This window comes from Coffea arabica, chromosome 1e, assembly GCF_036785885.1.
Source record: "Coffea arabica cultivar ET-39 chromosome 1e, Coffea Arabica ET-39 HiFi, whole genome shotgun sequence".
Classification (NCBI taxonomy): domain Eukaryota; kingdom Viridiplantae; phylum Streptophyta; class Magnoliopsida; order Gentianales; family Rubiaceae; genus Coffea; species Coffea arabica.
Window position 1 is genome coordinate 3,818,175 of NC_092311.1, and position 20,623 is coordinate 3,838,797.

Here is a 20,623-nt window from a genome sequence, read left to right on the forward strand (position 1 = left end):
TCATGACATCCAATTTTTTGTTTCTGGCCTTTTTGTGACTTGTGAGTACATTTCTAGGTCAGAATCGTATATATTTCTAGGACTAGCTTTTTAGTATTCTTTTCTTGATCAAAGGACTCACCGATAGAACCACATTCCTTCCAACATTCTTGAGTTGAAGAAATGTCCTTCATAAACAGATTGAATCGTTTGTACAGTTTTACAATAGTGTATCAGGACGATTATTTTGAATTTAAAATTTAAATTTCGTATATGTGTCATCTATCTGACTTTGATAATATATGTACTGACAGTACATATAAGATTAACTCATGAATAAAATTAGACAATAGAAAATAAAATCAATGTTGTAAACATGAGATAAAACGATAAAGTCTTCTACAAATAAAACAATAAACACTTCTAAAAATACAATATAAAAAAATACATTCATGTTTATAGTCAATTCCATCATCCTTTCCCACTCCAAAAAGACTAACAATTCAACTTTTGTTTATAGTCAATAGTTATAGTGAAAAAAGTATATGGATTCATTGGTTTTCTAAATGCCCGAATAGAGATCCTAATTTTTGTTTGGGGATACATTAAAAAAAATGAGACAAAATAATTTAGCATCTCCATATAAAGTAAAATAATAATACCGTGCAAATGCACTTAAAATTTGATCTATTTAAAAAAAATTTAAAAAGAGATTAAAGGAGAGTGGAATTCTTAATTTACTTGAAACAATAAGAAGTTGGAAGAAGGAAAGTAATTTGAAAGGCAATATTTTAATTTGTTTAAGGAGTCAAAAAAGTTTGGAAAGGAAGAGAACAGAGGATTTGACCAAATCGATACTTAGATGGTCAAACAGAATGTATTGGAAAAGAAAAACAGGGAGAATTTTTCAGAACCAAATTACTAACTGGACAACCTAAATGGATTAGCATGAGTAATATGCTAATGATATAAAAATAAAAGTTGTCAAAATTTTATAAGTAACAATGAATAATCAAGACAAATAATAGGGGTACAAAATTAAAAAGATTTGAGGACTTGTAGAATTATCCTAATTACAGATTAAAAAGGGAATCATGCCATTGAAGAGAATGTGAAAATAAATAAATAAAAATTATGGATTGATTGATTTAAAAAAATCAAGAAAGGCATAATCAGAGAAGACTATCTGAGAAGTTCTTAAAAGAATATCAATGACAACGAGTATCTCAAATTTTTTCTTTTTTTTTCTGTAAAATTTCAGAACCAAAATTCTTTAGACCCCAGCATTTATTTTCACAGGAACAATATATTTTACTATGCTACCATGAACCTTGAAGTCAATGCCCTCGATTCCAATGGATAATAGTTTCATTAATTTGTTTGTGCTTTTTTTTTTGCGGTAAATAGATGAAAACTTTGAGTTCCTTGAATTCTTTAAAGCGCCTAATATCATCAGTTACTGGAAACTCAAAAAATAGAGAAGCATTTTATTAGAATCGGACCAAAAAATTTATTTGAAATACCATAACAACATTTATGAACAACCAACTGTTATACTGCTCATCATGTTACAGTTACACTAATATAGTGCTCATGGGAATGCATTCCTATTGAAATTTTGCTTTTTCTTTATCTTCTGTGAAATTTTATTAGTTTAGACGTTATAAGGACTAGTGTTAAAGGCGCACCCAGTGTGTGCAATTTAGAAATAATTATTGATTTTTATGAATATATTAATATTATTTTTACAAAAATAAATTTTATATAAATTCTTCATGAAAAAAAAATTACAATTTATTAGTAATTTTTTCTTTAATACAGTTATAGTTAATTTGATAGTTGCTGTATCTAAGGGAGTTATAGGAGATTATATTAGCAAATATGATTAGGTGGTTGGGGTAAAAATTAATTTTTTTAAGAGCAAAATTGGAAGTTCAAAAAATGACACAAAATGTTTATCCCAACTGCCACCTCTCTCCTTTTACTGTTTTATGGATATTTGGTGTGCTCATCCTTTTTTTTTCTTTTTGGTTGGTTGTAATTTGGGTCCTACATTCAAGTGTTTTCAATAATTGAAGCATATAAAGGGAAAAAATTGAGAAACCACAACAATTCATTTACAGGTTATATAAATCAGTAAACAGGAATAGTATAAAAAAGATGAACAAAATGGCTACAAGCACAGCCATGGTATTTAGAAACATTCAGCATTGAGAATTTCATAGCAATATTCTCATTCAACACTAATGAAAAGGGAATCGACATGAGGGTTTTCTACCTTGATATTCGTCAATTTTAAATAGGTATTACAATTAGCTATGAGGTGGCCGATTTAAGATTTAGTTGATAGAGGTTGACAAGAAACTATACAAACTGTGATAGAATACAGATGTATTTTGCAACATCTAGAAATAATTGAAAGTTGAAAATTTCCATTTTTTCCCCTCTAAATGTTGGTAATAACCCATTAAGAATAGTACCAGTAAGAACCGGCAATGCATGATTTCATAAATTAGATCCAAGCTCGACACAGATTGATCCGCATCATGTGAACCTTTTTCTTGGTCATAAGCCACTGACATCTAAAAACTAACGAGCATACATTACTTTACACCGACTGAGGCCATCAGGTCTTCGTACTCTGGATCACTCTCCTGTTTCTGAATCTTTGCTCTGTTACTGCTTAAATGAGTATTAAGAGAAACAGATGTTGGCGAGAAGGGATCATACACTTGCTGTACTCCAGAAGCTCTAGAAGATAGCCCAGCAGCAGGTTGAAAGGAAATATTACTGTTAATATGTTGATTTGGAGCAACAAAACTTGGCGGCCTAGTTGCCGATGGAGGGTAGTTTTGCTGAATTTGCATTGGGCCCCCTGCTCGAGGAATTCCATCTGCATTGACGAATGGGGGATCTAAATTGAAGTTTCTTGGTTGCAGTAGAGGAGCAGCATTCGAACCTGGAAATGGTGCATGCCTAGGTGGACCCAGAAGCGCTGTTGGACTACTGGGAAAGTTAACAGACGTTTGAGCTCTAGGCTGCATCATTTGATTGCCAACATTAGGCCTAGAAAACCCTGGATTTGCAGGTGGTAGTCTCAACATGTGCATTCCTGGCTGAACAGGTGAAATCTGAGATTCCTGATATGGCTGTGCTGATTGATTTGGATGTAAAAGTATAGGTTGAGTATTTGGTCTATGAGCAACTTCAAGGGCTGGATTGTGTGGCCGGTGAGGCTGAAAAGTAAAATCATTTGAGCTGGGTTGCTGTGGTCTGGGAGCAGTCATATTTGCAGGGTTAATGGCATTAAAACTGACAGCACCAGCAGGACCAGAATTAGGAATTCCTGAAGCTGGATGTAGTAGTGTTGATGAAGATGTCACTGGTGAAAGAAGAGGGGTGGATCCTGGTACCACATTGGGAGATGAATTAGGTATCACAGCTCGTGGCATAACAGACTGCATGGGACCAGGTACTTTTGCTGCTGAAGGTAGTGGAGAAAGTGAAAGCCCCTGTTGGAAGTGGGAACTAGAGTTGAAGTATGGGACATTTGCGGGATGATTAACTGCAGCACCAGCTGACTGCAAAGCAGATTGCTGGGTAATTGGAAAGATATTTGGCGGTGCAGCTCTGGACACAGCCAAAGGATGAGAAGCCATGGAGGGGTGGCCCTGCAGACCAGTTGTTGCAGGGGTCATTGACATCATATTTCCAGCTCCAATGGATGTTGGAGTGTTCACTGGTACTATAGATGATCCAGCATAAGGTGGCTGGTAAGAAATAGATATTGAACTCCCAAACTGGGTGGGCCCAGTTGGTGCTGACTGGTTAGTAGATAATTGTGGTGATGTGACATTTGATTGAATAGGTGCAGGTTGTGAAGCTGACAAAGGTGGCGGATGTGAAATGTATGGCCTCTGCAGAACTTGTGGTTGCTGTGGCCCGGAGGTAATAAGTGAAGGATTCTGGGGAACCGGAGTAAATCCCACTGTGACAACTGGCCGAGGACCAAATATTGGCAGCATACTTGAGGGATTGAACTGTGATGGAGACAAATGGACAGGAGCCGCAGCAAAACCTGATGATGGAAAGGCATGTGTCTGAGGTGCACCCACAGGAAACCAAGGCCCTGAGTACTGCTGAAAGTGATTAGGTGAAGGTGCTGGTCCAGATCCTACACTTGGCTGAGCCACTCCACTTGCCACACCAGCAGGCACATTAGTACCAGGTGTGCCTTGACTCGGAGCACCACTATTCACATTGTCACCAGATGTTGCAGTTGATGTTACAGTAATGGAAGCAGGATTCCCCTGAAAAGTCTAACAATTACTAAGTTATTTTCGTACAAAGAATGGCATGAAGAAGTAAATTACTCTAAATGACCTTAAGAAGATATTAGCAATCATAACTGACTAATATTCTACGATCTTAAAGTTCAGGAGACTCACCGAAACTGGGGTGACTAGCAGTTCAATAAGAGCCACCGCAGCATCAATCTTTTCATATGTGTCAGCTGATACATGAACGTGCAACTCATCATAACTACCACATGTTTCATTACCATCAGGAGTAGTAACTTCAACCTGGAGAGTGATAAGAATAATAGCAGAGAAAAACATAAAGAGAAGCCCATGCATATCATCATGCAGCCCATCGCATGTACCAGCGTAAACAAAAGAGAAATAAATACCCAAGCTGATGCTCTGGATAATTACTAAAAAAGGGGCGAGAATCATATGCATGCAGGACCTAGTGAAACAGGACAAGAAATATAGCAAGGCAACTTGGGGCAGCCACATTACCTTTTCTCCAGTAACTGCTCTTGTTCCATAAACTCGTACTTTAGCTCCAGTTTCCTGATCTCAAAGTAAACAACCAGTGAATTTTTCACACAGAATTATAATTGCATACTATAAATAATTGTGGCAGTAATATAATATTAGCACAGAGGGCATATGCCGATATAAACCTTTTCCAGTCGCTTTTGAGTGTCATTTGCTGGCCCAAAAATTAAACCAACCATATTATATGCAGCATTCTCTTTAATCTGCACATAGACAGAGCAAAAACCAATACGAGGAATGTCATCAGCAAATCCCAGAAGTGTCCAATATTAGTTCTGCATGCAAGAAATTAAAAACAACTGTGACATTAGAAAAAGTGTGGCCTCTTTCTTTCTCTAGTTTCTCAAGCAAGAGTGGGATGGAGGAGACCCAAGAGTACAGTGTGTCTCTTCTTGTATCAATAAAGATTTGAAATCCAAACCAATAGGTAGGCACATGACTACATGTGTATGATCCACAAGAATGTCCATGGTCATCCTACTGCAAAATAAGTGTAAGCTTTATTCCTATTAATTTGTGAAACGAATAGACCCAACAAAACTTCAAAGGAACTCAGTAGTCAGTGATGTACTAGTTTCAAACCATCTTCACCACTCAGCAAGGCTAGAAAGTAAACAATTTCGATATCCAACATATCCACCTTTCCATATGAATGAAATCCTTATCTCTCAGCACACATAATATTAACAAATCATCTTTCTTGGAAGTCTAACTTCTTAATGATCTCACTCTAGATCCTCCAAAAAATTAAGATGTCCGCATAGATAATGTATTTCACCTAAGAGGTAACATTCAGTGTCCTTGTTAAGGTCTTGTTAAATAAAATAATAACTCAAACAGGAATTTGACCAACGGTAAACAAAGTTCTCATTTGATTATACCTCTACCCAGTATAAGAAAAGCTTTGTCACTTAAGCCCTGCTTTGAGAACCAACCATATAACTGAAGAAAATAAGTTGAAAGACTACTGCCAGACAACATATGAACAAATAGGCAAACACCAAAAAAAATTATAGAAAATTTCTGTCGAAAATATTATCCCCCATGATTATGGGAGATATTATCGCCCATGATTATGGGATTTTATTGCTTATGATCAATCAAGTTTGAATAGATTAACTAAAATAAAAGATAGGATGTGAGTTGATTACGTAATCCCTAAAATCATGATTCTGTTACCTTAAGTTGTGGCAGAATTGTGAAAGGGTTGCCCTATAAATGTCTACCTTGTAAGCATATTCCGAGTGTGGGAAAATAAAAAAAGCAGAGTTTTGTTTATTTCCTTTTCGTTTTTAAAGTTTACATAGTATCAGAGCTCCGGCTCTGTACCAATTCCTGTCCATGAATTACTGAGCAGCCATGACTGGATCCAAGGAGTCTACTGCTCACACAAGAGAAGACTCATTCTCATCTTCAGTAATTACCCAAACTACGGATTACACTGCTTCAAATTCTCCTTCCCTGCAAATAACCGTTCATAAATTAAATGGTTCCAATTATCTGGAATGGGCTCAATCCGTAAAACTTGCTATTGATGGCAGAGGTAAACTCGGCCACATTACTGGAGAAATTCAACAACCAGCTGCTGAAGATCCCAATTTGAAGAGATGGTGGTATTCAGAGAACTCTCTAGTTATTGCTTGGTTGATAAACTCTATGGAATTAGCGATAGGAAAGCTACATTTATTTTTGCCCACAGCCAAAGATGTGTGGGACGCTGTCTGGGATATGTATTCCGATGTAAAGAATTCGTCTCAAATTTTCAATCTCAAAGACGAAATTGTGGAAATTAAGAAAAGAAGACAGAGATGTTACAACCTATTACAATCCGATGGTAACTTTATGGCAGGAATTGGATCTTTGTTATGAGGACGAATCGGACTGCCCTGCAGACAGTGTTTGATATAAGAAATGGGAGGAGAACGACAGAGTCTATGTCTTCCTGGCCGAACTAAATCAAGAACTTGATGAGGTGCGAGGTCGTATTTTGGGCAAGAAGTCTCTTCCCTCCATTCGTGAAGTATTTTTTGAGGTCAGGAGAGAAGAATCAAGGCATAAGGTGATGCTAAAGTCCAAGGTAGAGTGTGAAGTTGAGAGTTCAGCATTGGTTTCTAAGGGGACAGATTTGGACGGAGATAGAAGCCTTGGTGTGAACACTGTAAAAAGTCGTGGCACACAAAGGACACGTGCTAGGAATTACATGGGAAACCTTCGAATTTCAAGAAGAAAATGGAGGTGATAGCAAGGCGTTGCAGACTGTGAACGAGGATTCTCAAAAGCAACAAACCGACTCTGAGACACTGACCTTCACAAAGGAACAATTAAGCCAATTGTACAAACTCTTTAAGTCTCCACAATTTTCAACCACTGAGCAAAAAAGCTTCACTCCCTTCTGCTCTTTTGCTAAAAATGGTAATCATTTTATTGTTCCTCTTTCATGTAAAACATCAAATGCATCTTGTGCACGAGTTTTATGGGTTATTGATTTTGGGGCCACTGATCATATGACCAATTCGTCACAATTATTTTCAACTTACAGTCCATGTGCAGGCAATAAGAGGGTCAAGATTGCTAATGGATCATTATCCATTAGAGCTGGCATAGGTTCCGTTGTCATCTCTCCTACTCAAACACTTCATAGAGTTCTTCATGTTCCAAATTTATCTTGCAATTTGCTGTCCATAAGTAAATTAACTAGGGATCTCAAGTGTCGGATTAATTTTTTTCCCTTCTTTCTATGAGTTTCAGGAACAGACCACGGGAAGAATGATTGGATGCGCTAGAGAAAATGGGGGACTTTACTTCCTTGAAGATGGATCAAATGTGACAATACCAATCAAAAACACATGTTACAAGTCTGTGTCTATTACTAGTAATAAAGAGATTACGATATGGCACTTTAGACTAGAACATCCTAGTTTTTATTACTTGAAATATTTATTGTCAGCTTTGTTTAAGAATAAGGATTCATCTTCCTTTCAATGTGAAATCTACGAATTGGCTAAACATCATCGGTCTACATCTTCTATACAACCTTATCAACCCTCAAAACCATTTTTTCTATTACATACTGATGTTTGGGGTCCCTCTAGAATTTCAACTCAGTTTGGAAAAAAATGGTTTGTTACATTCATTGTTGATCACATGAGAGTTTGTTGGGTGTATTTATTAAGAGAGAAATCAGAGGTTGCAAGTGTGTTTCAAAATTTCTACTGCATGGTTCTGACCCAATTTCAAGAAAAAGTCAAAATTGCACAGATTGACAATGGAAAAGAATATTTCAATAAAATTTTCGGAAGTTTCTTTCTTGAAAAAGGGATTGTGCATTAAAGCTCCTGCAATGATGCTCCACAACAGAATGGGGTAATTGAAAGAAAAAATAAACATCTTTTAGAAGTGGCAAGGGCATTACTTTTTTCAAGAAATGTTCCTAAATATCTATGGGATGAAGCAATTTTAACTGCTACATATCTCATAAACAAAATGCCCTCAAGAACATTGAATTTACAAACTCCTTTGAATTTTTTCAAAACACTTTATCCCATTTCTTGATTAACATATGAAATCTCACAAAAGGTGTTTGGGTGCATAGCCTTTGTTCACAATCATGAACAGGGTCAAAGTAAGTTAGATATTCGAGCAAGAAAACGCATTTTTGTTGGATATGCACCCACGCAAAATGGGCATAAATGCTTTGATCCTATTTCACAAAAAAATGTTTGTAACCATAGATGTAACAATTTTTAAAGATAAACCCTTATTGCAGATCCTCTTCAGGCAGGGATTCGGCATATAGAAGAACTTAGAGAAGATGATGATGTTTTTTGTACTGAAAATCAAATTCCTAATCAAATTTTGTTGATAGGGGGAATTGATTTTACTAATTTTTTAGAAAAATCTACAGCACAATTTCCTCGACAAAAATCTTTTCAAGATAACAATCCTGAAAAATCAAATGACTCTTCAATTTACCTGTCAAAAGGATTTTGAAAAACTTGAAAAAATTGATCAAGGATTAAAAGAGGGTCCCTTGTCTTTAGTGCCAATAATAGAGTCAAATTCTTTTAGTGAAAGACATGGGAACGTAACTGGAAAAAACCTGAACCCTATGTCAGGAAAAATTATTGAGGAAAAGAAAAAGATCCCCCATCTCTTCACAACAAGGAATCCAAACCTAGGGTAGAATTTGATGTGTTTGAGTCCTCAGATAAAGTTTCCTCTGATTCAAAGATTGCTCATTTGGATCTTCCTATTGCACTCCAAAAGGGAGTGCGTTCTTGTACCAAACACCCCATAACTAACTATGTCTCTTATGAAAAGAGATCCCCTACTTTCTTGACATTTACTTCACAACTTTCTTCTGTGGAAATTCCAAAGAATGTACAGGAAGCATTACAAGTTCCAGAGTGGAGAAAGGCTATTGAAGAGGAGATGCATGCTCTTGAGAAGAATCAAACATGGGAAGTAACAAACCTGTCACAAGGTAAAAAAAAACAATAGGGTGTAAATGGGTCTCTACCATCAAGTATAATTTCGATGAGACATTGGAATGGTACAAAGCTCAATTCGTGGCTAAAGGGTTTACTCAAACCTACAGGATCAACTATCTTGAAACCTTTGCTCCAGTGGCAAAATTATACACTATCAGGGAGCTTCTCTCAATGGTAGTAAACCTTGATTGGCCACTACAATAACTTGATGTAAAGAATGCATTTTTAAATGGAGATCTGGAGGAAGAGGTGTACATGAATTCTCCCCCTGGATTTGAAGGGAAGTTTCAGTTTAGAATTTGCAAGCTAAAAAAATCGATATATGGTCTCAAACAATCTCCTAGGGCCTGGTTTGAATTTACTAGGTCAGTAAAGGATCATGGCTATACCCAAGTTCAGAGTAATCACACCATGTTTGTTAAACACTCCAAAGACAGGAAGATAGCAGTACTCATTGTGTACTTGGATGATATCATTTTCACAAGATATGACTTAACTGAGATGGAGCGGTTGAAGAAAAGTCTTGCTTCTAGTTTTGAAATCAAAAATTTGGGAACACTACGATATTTCTTAGGAATGGAGGTAACTCGGTCCAGAAAGGGCATGGTTGTGTCCCAAGGTAAGTATGTTTTGGATCTTTTAAGGAAACAGGGATAAGTGGATGTCGACTTGCAGACACTCCTATGGATCCGAATCACAAGTTAGTAGATCTAAAAGATGGAACACCAGTTGATACTGCTCGATACCAAAAGTTAGTGGGCAAGCTAATTTACTTGGCTCACACTCGTCCTGATATAGCCTTTTCAGTGAGTGTTGTGAGCCAGTTTATGCACTCTTTGTGTGAAGAGCACCTTGATGCAGTATATCGAATTCTGAGGTACTTAAAAAGCACTCCAGGAAAGGGATTGTTCTTTAAAAGGAGAGATCGAAGAACCATTGAAGCTTATACAGATACTGATTGGGCAGGATCAGTCATTGATAAAAGATCAACCTCGGGGTATTGTAAATTTGTATGGGGCAATTTGGTTACTTGGAGAAGTAAGAAACCAAGTGTTGTAGCTCGTACTAGTGCAGAGGTAGAGTACCGGCTATGGCTCATGGTGTGTCTCAGGTGTTACGGCTAAAGAGAGTTTTAGAGGAGCTGAAAAGACCTATTGAACTTCCAATGAGGCTCTATTGTGATAACTAGGCAGCAATTAGCATAGCTCATAATCCCATGCAACATGATAGAACCAAACATATTAAGATTGACCGCCACTTTATAAAAGAGAAACTTGAAGGAGGAATTATCTGCATGTCATTCATTCCATCAGCTCAGCAGATAGCTGACATTCTCACCAAAAGGGCTCTCTAGACCAAATTTTGAACTTCTTACAAGCAAGTTGGGCATGATAAATATATACGCACTAACTTGAGGGGGAGTGTCGAAGATATTATCTCCCATGATCATTAGAGATATTATCTCCCATGATTATGGGATTTTATTGCTTAAGATCAATCAAGTTTGAATAGATTAACTAAAATAAAAGATAGGCTATGAGTTGATTACGTAATCCCTAAAATCATGGTTCTATTACCTTAAGTTGTGGCAGAATTGTGATAGGGTTACCCTATAAATGTCTACCTTATAAGCATATTCTGAGTGTGGGAAAATAAAAAAAGCAGAGTTCTGTTTATTTCCTTTTTTTTTTTTTACAATTTCCAATCTTGCAATCATGCAAATATGGTAAGTTTGCTGTTATCTTCACCAACTATATGCCAAAATGTAGACAAGCCATACTCTTCTTAGAAATTCTGAACTCCATAAAGGCTAGCTCTCCACATTTTTTGTTCTTTCAGCATCCACTTACCATCAATTAGACCACAAGAAGAAATCAGTAGCAGTACATGACTCGATGAGACCAAGATATCGAAGCAAAAGGACAGTTACTGTGAAATGCATCCCATCTCCGAAAGATAAACTAAGTCTGTAGCCTAATGGAATGAGATGAGCAGATTAAGCATAATTATATTAATACAGCCCCAGCCAAAATGTCCCATCCACTCACAATTAGAGGGAACGAGGGGGCAGAAGGGGAAGCATCCACCTCAAAGAATAAACATAGATAGATAGATAGATAGAAAATTAAGCTAATAAACATATAACATATTACCATAATACAAAGCCATATTTCCAGGGTCCTATTGTCCTCAAATCACCTCCAGTTTGAATTGCTTCAATTATGTTTTCATCACACAATAAGACTTTGATGTGCACTACTTTAATGCTTCAGAATCACTTTTGTGATTCAGACTTCTATTCTCTATTTCATACCACAATGCCCAATCTGACAAAATTAAATTGTGATCAACCTGGCAATAGTTATAGATGATATGGAGGCCAACTATATTCTAGCATGACAACTACTAATTTTAACTCCTTGCCTGCTACCTCAAATGTTTCCAGTGAATAATTGAAACATTCAAATATAGCCGCAATTCAGAGAAAGGCTATTTTCAATCTTTATTTCTTATTTCTCTTTTTCTTTCCCTAGAAAGCCAGATTGTGTTCTAGTTATAATGCATAAACAGGCAACAAAGTGCTAAAACCATCACATCAGTAAACTCTACTGACTTACAGGGATCGGAACTTTTGCCTCTTTCAGCACAGGTTTATAATCAGCAGGAACCTTGTAGCTCGGATTTAACTTCAGTATTTCACCTAAAAACCATCAAGAATACAGTAAATATATATATACACACACACACACATAATACAGATACAGGAAGAATTATCTAAAAGATTCATGTTGATGGTACCAGTAGCATCGCGCCTTTCAAGCTCCAATAGCTCCAATTCCTACAGAGAAATATAATGGTGTAAGTGCAACCCAAGCTACCCAGGTCAGATAGTGTACTTCAAAGTTTACCTGAGCTTCAAGCTGACGATCTGAAAATTTGTGCTCCTCAGTTTGAAATGGTGACGATAAATCTTGGTTTTCCTCAGTCTCCAACTTTCCAAGTCTCAGCTGTTGTGCTATTTGGTCCACCCGAGTCTGCCCAAAATTTGTGTCGCCACACAGGCAGCAATATCACTTAGTCAGACCGAGCATGAGAAGTGATTGCAAACCATTCGCAGAGAATAGAATGACAGTTTAGCACCACAAGGGATGCTGGTAGATTTTCAATTGCCTCCCAGCAATAATAAATTGCTTCCAAATTTGGTCTATAAATGCCTCCAACCTATTTCTAGAAAATTGGACTCTCAAGAGCTGAATGATCTTACAAAGAAAAATACCAGAATAAAGAATGTATAACCATACATGACTCTAGAAGCCAAAGAAAAGAAAGAGGAGGAAGTTTGCTAAGGGTAAGGGGAGAAAATGTCACTACAACATGAACTCAAAACTGGAGGAAAAGAATCCAGCTACCTGATATGCTAAGGCTCTTCCTTTTCTAACAGCAGTATCCTGAGTCAAATCAGGGCCCCATTTGGTTTTCCTTTGCCCCTCCTTATTGTTTTCTCCATTTGCTGCATCACCGCCTCCCTTTTTACCACCTCGGATGAAGGGAACCAATGAACCAGATATTTTGTTCTTTGGTATTAAGAACCCAGATTTGGTTGCAAACTTGGAGATTTTTGAGCCACTAGCAGGTACACTTGTTGCAGTGCTTTGACTATAGTTGGATGACTGCTCAAGTTTTGTGCTCATATTGCTCTCAGGAACACACTGCCAATTACACCGTGTAATTAAAGAATCACAAGGTGGATCTCAAAACATTCCCATATAGTTGTTGACAATATACTGAGGGCAAGAGATGCATATAAAGATCATACAGCAACCATAGCTTGCACCAACTTAAAATTGAGCACCATAGTAAAAGGTGCAGCAGCATTGAACATCACAAGTAAGGCTATTATCTTGCTTTACCTATGGTACATGCACATCCATCCTATATCCTCATACTCTATATCTAATTTAATCCATATAACTTCTAAACAAATATTACATAATCAAAAGTACCACCTTTTTTTGACAACAAAGTGCAGCTTAATTGGTAAGACACTTCACTTGTAAACTGATAGGTCACTAGTTCAAGTCATCAAGGGGATAATTGAAGAACCAATATTGATCCTCTTTTTAATATGATAATAATAAAAATAAAAAGTACCAGCTTTTGCATTTGATCAATATATTAAAACCTTTTAGCAACAGAAAGAGGAGTCTCTGAAGGTGGAAATGACCATTGCCCAGTTTAGGATGTCTAATATTTTTCTTCCCTTTAGCAGGTGAGGGCGCAGGTTGTGCCTTTTTGGTCTGCTCTACATAAGTTAGACCATCCTCTGTGTAATTGTTCCCAAAAATGCCTCAGACGAGACAATGTGACATTATCCTTGAGGAAGAGAAAAGGAAAAGCAAGATGATTCAATGCATAAAAGAAAAAAGAATGGCACTTCCAATTTTTCCAGGCAATGAGTAAAACCTCTACACACCTCCGCAAACTTCCCTTATGACAAAATCCGACAATATTTTCTTTTCCTCGTATCTTTTCATTTCACATTTTAGGCTCACTTTACGTGGTGGAGTGTGCTTTTACAAAAATGCTGTTCAGAAACTCCAAACACGTTATCTTACTTACATTCATTGAAAAAAGCTGCTAGACTGAACTTTTCCTAAAACTACCCAAAAAAATTAAAGAAAAACCCAAAGCGAACCTAATTCCTGAAGTGCAACATGTTTCCCTAATTTTATTAAAATAGAAAAATACAATCCTGACATTCCCAAAGAACAAGCATCCAAAGGGAGCGTAATTTCTGAAGTTTAACGTGGTTCCCTTATTTCATTAGCAAAGAAAAATACAATCTTGACATTCTCAGTTATACTGGAAGAATTTTGCAAATTATTTTAATTGCTCTTCTAGTCACCTTGGCTTTTAATTTGTTTTTTTTAATAGGGGGCAGGGCAATTTTTTTGCTCATTCCTTTCCCTTCCTATTAGCTTACTACAAGTCAAATAGTCCTATCTTTTCCAATTCGATATCTTCCACTCCTCCCTTTTCAAATTGAGTAACAGCCCACCAAAAACTGATTTTTTCGAGAAGAAAGAATTTCCACTTAATCACTCCAGCATTACATATAAGGATCCAGTTAATAGTAATTACAGATGCAATTCTTCTTTCAGAAAAAAAGCTTCATTTTTCAAAAAAAAATATTGAAAGAAAACCCGAAGAGCTCAGAACAAACATGAATCAATAAATTGCTTATATTTCCAGAACAGCAGGAAGAAGATATTTTCACCCAAAAAAAAAAGGCAAGCAGAGAAGTACCTCTAGAAATTGAGTTCGTTGTTCACAGAGGGTGATTCATCGGGTACGAAGACTAGGCGTTTGTGATATTGCCAATAAGAAATGAGGAGCAAAGAATTAAAAGGAAGGGACGGGCATGGAGGGCAGGGCGTTTTGTTAAAAATAATATATGTACAGTAATGTGGAGTGCGGGAGAGGAATAGTGGGTTTTGGCATTTGGGCCGGGAAGCGGATGAATTGTGGCGGGCGTACAGAGAAGAATTTAGGATGCAGACGCTTACGGGTAGGTATGAAAATAGGCCTAAGTCTTATTCAAAGTTATCAATTTATCATCACTAGTAAGGCTTGGCTGTGCGGGTGTGCCCATTCTAAAGTTTTTAACGATAACAAAATTTGAAATACTGTTTATGAGTTGAGTGATACATGTAAATGTATTATAAAGGGCATTTAAATGCATTGCTTTGGTAAATAAAGGGAAAAAATTAATTGTAAGAAAAAGCAAGTATTAACTCATAAATAAAATAAATATAAATAGGAAAAGTGTATATTATGTTTGGTGGCAATTCCAGTTGGTTTATACAGGTTTAACTGGTACTAAATATTTTAAGATAATTTAAAATGTTATTAAATATTAATGTATTAATGAGTAAAAGTGAAAGAGAAGAATGTACAGTGCACTTTGGCAGCAATAATAATCTTTATCTTTGTTATAAGTCGAATTCAAATTTAAATATTTTTTTCTGTTTTTGAAAATACATCCCTTTTATTTATATGCAATAATATAAAGTTGAAATAATTTAATAGACTTTTCAAAATGTAAATTTTGAAGAGATATAATTCAATTGGAGTACCATCTAGATGATCATTTCAAGTTATATTTGACAAATTAACTTAAATTTTAATCGGATAACAACGTTATTAGCATTATTATTATTTATATTTATATTTATTCAACAGTTTCAATGTTCATTGTCAGAGTTTCCAATCATAAGTTGCACAGTGTATATAATTCAATACTAAGCATCTAGTAATAGTTTACTTATGAAACTTGTGAATATCAACGAAACTTAATCAGCATTTTATCACATTAGGCATGCTAATTATAAGTGAAGTAACTAACCTGGAGTAAAGTGAAAGAAAAAGCAAAAATCTTAAGTACTGAAAGTAATGCTGCAAAAGGAAACACAAAACAAGCAAAAGAAAGTATATGTTGCTTTAGCAAGATATAAATTCATAGATTTGCTGAAGTAAAAAGTAAAAAAAAAAAATTGTATTACCAAATGTGAGGAAACAAGAAGGTGAAGGAAGCTTACTCTCTGCCATGTAAGAACGAGAAGGAAATAAAGCACAATAAAAGTTGATAGTGTACTGTACTATTCAAGGTTAGTTTGCTGATAATAATTTCATCTAAAAAGGTAGTTTATGAAAGTTAAACTAAGCTATTATTTTGTCTTTCAATCTAATGGTTTATAAACAGATGAAATAAAATTGATAATTCATCAAAAGGTAAACTTTCTTATGAAGGATAACCTAACTTTAAAGAAAAATATAAATATTTGATCTGGTTAGGTAATTGAGAATAAGTTAAGTAGTTGAAGAATGATTGCATTATTTGACTTATAACTTATTACAAGCAAAGCAGAGGAAAAATAGGAGAACCAAGTAATCTGTAAGTTGGCTTGTTAAATAATCTAATAATGCAATAAGTTTGAAAAAACATTTTTCTCTCCAAATTAGAGCTTATAATAAATAAGAAAAAAATGCAAATCTAACTATTACCATGAAAACAACAACAAAGAGCATTTAATGAAATATAATAGAGATACACATATTTTTGTCATTTAGATGTTAATGCATTCCTTTGATTAAGAAAAGAAAAAATTAACTATAATAAAAAACATGGGTTAAAAACAAAAAAAATCCTCTGTAGTAAATCTAATACACAAAAAAGTCTTCCGTGGTTTCCAAACATACAAAACGACACCTCATGTTTTCTTTTATTTTTTGAGGGTAAATAAGTAATTTCACTCCATTAGGGTCCCGACTCAAGGAAGGTACACCCTATCCCTTATTTCTCACTTTATTTGATCCTATGTGCCCTATGTGACTTTATGTGTTTAATTGCATGCCTATTGAAAGTGTTTTATATTTATTATTTTATTTACTTATTCATTGGCTTTAGTTTTGTATATTTATTTTAGTTCAATTTTGATCATTTGAAATGCACTTGAATGCCAAATTTGTAATAGTTAGGTATTTATTTTAATTATTTATTCCATTTCCCCCTTTTAGATTGTAGTAGGGCCCCCCTAATGTAATAGTTAGGGCTTGTTTGCCTTGTGTGATTTGCATGCTTATGTGCTATGTGTTACCGCTTCCCTAGGGTTCTGCATCTAGATAAGCATGCTTATATGTTACGTGCTATGTGAAACTATGTGCTTAGCATGTCTATTTGCTTTTAGTATTATATCTGATTATATGGATGGAATGCACGTTACCGTGGCTAGTCCAATGCTAGTCATGGTCTTCCCCTCGAACTCCTACAAGTCCAATGCTTGTGAGAAAACGTTAGCAAAGGGCTAGGCCAATGCTAGACCCAATAGGGCCGCCCTCGCTAGTACATATTCGCATGCCTTCACTACATTTCATTCATTCCCTTTAGCATTTTTTTACATTTTTGGCATGAACCTCTATCATTTTCCCTCATTCTTTAAGACTTTGCATTTCATTCTAGTTATTAGGGTCATTTGCTTGATTAAGATAAGGAGTCACTCTTCTGGTAAGGGGGATGGACGAGTTTGGCTACACATAGCCTTAGCACGCTCATTCTTTTTCTAACCAAAAGGAAAAGCAAAAGTCACGATTTAGGGTCTCCCCGTACCCGTTTTGCTTGCATTCCTCTAGGATTCATGCATTTCATTTACTTACTATCACTTTGCACTCTGACTTATCTACTATTACTTTTTCTACATGTTCACTTCACATGACTCTTATCTTACACATTCTCACTCTACCACTAGCACTTTACATACTACCACTGAGCACACATGCACTTCACACCATCACTTTACATACCTCACCCTGCACCCCCATTTGCACACTTCCACTTACACACTATTATTTTTATTATTACTTTTTTCACTTGACACAAGCTCATGTTTCCACATTGCATACATTCATTTCATTTATTTTTCCGTCATTAGCATTACTCGTGACCTCTTGGAAGGCTTATCCTTGACTATCACAACTCATGTGATTTAGTCCGATCGATCCTCTAAGAGATATTTGTCCCTTTCGATTCACCATTAGATTTAGGATTGCATCCATGTTAGTCACATCCAAATGCGATACATCTTTGGTTAGAAATTAGGAAAATCGTGACTAAATCATGCAACTAGCTTAGGCTGGGTTGAGAGGGTGCCTTAGATATTGTCTTTGTCTTCCCTCTCTTCAACTGTGATCCTCGAACTATTTTTCTCTGATTTATCGTAGATTTTGAAGTCAATTTAAAAAGGTTTTACATTTAAATCCACATTTTTTGGGGTGACTTGGTACACCCTAACTCAATACCAAGTGACGACTCCTACATTTCAAAGTCAATACTATTTTTGGCCAAAACGTCGCATTTCAAAGTCCCATGGCCTTTCCCTTTCATTTTCACACGCATCACCATTTCAAACCATACTTCACATACTTATTATTATATTTTTATTATTAAAAAATGGGGCGCGACAAATACTAATATCTTTTTAATAAAAAAGCTTTTCAACTCTGAAACAATTTGATTCAAAGAATAATTGAACGAAAATAAAGGAAGATGAAAGCTGTCGGACGCACACAAAAATAATACCGGACATCCGATAAACAGTGCAGATCATATCAGACGTAAAACATCTTCACCGGACGTCCGATAGAGTTGAGATGATTTTTCAAACTCTCTGTATACTATCGGAGGCAAGCATCAGAAGTATCGGACGTCCGATAGAATTGAGATGATCCTTCAAACTCTCTATCTGCTATCGGACGTAAGTATCGGAAGTATCAGACGTCCGATAAAATTGAGATGATCTTTCAAACTCTCTATCTGCTATCGGACGCAAGCAACGGTAGTACCGAACGTCCGATACTCCCAACGACTATTTGATTCTTCAACTACCTTCTATCCGTTGGAAGCATTAATGAAACACTTTTTTGGTCTCATATAAATAGAGTATGGTCAGAAATTTCAAACAACTTTTACATACTGAGAATACAAAAGATCAAAAGTAATTTTAGTGAGAAAATACTCTCCAAAGGAGATTTGTACTCTTTGTGATGTAAGGTTCTTTGTAAATTTTTTATTTGTGAGTGAATACTTTAATAGTATAGTTCTGAAATGTTATCCTGAGAGATAGTAAAATTTTCTAATTTGACCGAGTGAAATTTGGGGTAAGGAGGAAGTGAACCTTCCTTTGTACACAAGATTGGTTGTATTTTATCAATTTGAGAAAACTTATTTTGTGAATTGATCTTCGAGTTCAAGAGGAGTTTGGTAGTCAATTGATTTGCAATTCTTCTCTTCTTATTTACTTATTATTATCTTGTGATTTATAAATTACATATCTTTTCTACTTCTCTCAAGTGATATTGTTCATTCATTAATTGATTCATTGTGTGATCATTTAGAAAACAGAATAAATTTCATATTGAGCAAAAAGTGCTCATAATCTGATTAATTTTTTAATCAACCTAATTCATCCCCCTCTTAAATTGTCTTTCAGGCCTAACAATTGGTATCAGAATTAGGTCTCCTAGAGATTAATGCAAACGGTTTAGGAGTAAAGATGACAACCAACAATGTCATATTTTTTGAAAGACAATCTGTCACTTGACCACCTATGTTCAATGGATCAAATTATGTGAGTTGGAAGGAAAGAATGATTATTTTCTTATAATCTATTGATATTGAATTATAATTTATTGTTAATGAAGAAGTACTAGAGGAGTAAAGAGGAGTAAAAAGAAAAATTAACTAATGAGAATTTCAACTGCATTATGGCACAAGAGATTGAGATATATCTCCAAACGGAAAATAAAAAGACTTGTGTCAAATAAAATTCTCGACCCCTTGAATTTTACAGACATTTATGACTAGGTTAACTGTATAAAGAAAAACAAACCAATAAGAGCATATTTGAAATCAATAGATCCTTAGACGTCTTAGAACTTATACATACAAATATTTGTGAATCATTTTCTACATCTGTTTGGAATGATCAACAATATTTTATAACGTTCATAGACGATTTTTTAATATATGGTTACATATATCTCATTTCTGAAAAATCACAATCATTAGACGTGTTCAAAAATTTTAAAACTGTAGTTGAAAATCAACTCAACAAAAGAATTAAAAGCGTCTGATTTGACCGTTGTGGTGAATATTATGATAGATATAACGGTTCAGGTGAATAACGTCCAGAACCATTTTTTAAACACCTAGAGGAATACGATATCGTCCTACAGTATACTATGCCGGGTTCACCCACTATGAATGGTGTAACTGAAAGATGAAATAAAATTTTTAAGGATATGGTAAGGAATATGATATGTCATTCTACCTTACCAGAGTCACTTTGGGGAGAAACACTTAAGACTGCAGCATATATTCTTAACAAAGTTTCAACTAAAGCAACTATCAAAATTTCTTATTCATTTTGGACGGGAAAAAAATTCAATTTAAAGCATTTATATATTTGGTGATGTTCAGTTGAGGCAAAACCTTATAGATTAAATGAAAAGAAACTCGACTCAAGAACGGTTAGTTGTTATTTTATTGAATACTCTAAAAGATCTAGGGATTACAAGTTTTATGATCATGTGACTAAATCGATTTTCGGGATAGGAAATGCTCAATTTTTTGAGAAGGTTGAGTTTGGGAGAGAAAATACCGTAAGGGACCTCATATTTAAAGAGGAATATGTCAATATTCTCACAAGTGTTATTGATTTTGTTCAAGATCATATTTCTGATCTTGATCATGAC

The 20,623-nt window shown here is 35.4% G+C and overlaps 1 protein-coding gene across 2 annotated transcripts; it reads right to left on the reverse strand.

Moving 5' to 3' along the window:
• Positions 1-2,189: 2,189 nt before the first annotated feature.
• LOC113688061 (uncharacterized) lies at positions 2,190-14,891 on the reverse strand. Of its 2 annotated transcripts, none has more exons than XM_072051611.1 (9): positions 14,621-14,891; positions 12,724-13,023; positions 12,223-12,348; positions 12,113-12,152; positions 11,932-12,014; positions 4,949-5,026; positions 4,782-4,835; positions 4,428-4,562; positions 2,190-4,289 (listed from the first exon to the last, which is right to left on the reverse strand). In XM_072051611.1, exons 2-9 carry the CDS (start codon positions 13,003-13,005, stop codon positions 2,583-2,585), a joined length of 2,505 nt encoding a protein of 834 aa, XP_071907712.1. In that variant the 5' UTR covers positions 13,006-13,023; positions 14,621-14,891; the 3' UTR covers positions 2,190-2,582. The 2 variants fall into 2 exon arrangements, with proteins under 2 accessions (XP_071907712.1, XP_071907709.1); XM_072051608.1 differs by having other exon boundaries at positions 2,190-4,298.
• Positions 14,892-20,623: the final 5,732 nt, after the last annotated feature.

Coding starts and splice junctions, on each gene's coding strand:
- LOC113688061 (XM_072051608.1), bottom strand. CDS start 13,005: ATGAGCACAAAACTTGAGCAGTCATCCAACTATAGTCAAAGCACTGCA. Junction 12,153..12,222: donor ATCGTCAGCTTGAAGCTCAG/GTAAACTTTGAA, acceptor ATTTCTCTGTAG/GAATTGGAGCTATTGGAGCT. Junction 5,027..11,931: donor AGGCAAAAGTTCCGATCCCT/GTAAGTCAGTAG, acceptor GTCTATGTGCAG/ATTAAAGAGAATGCTGCATA.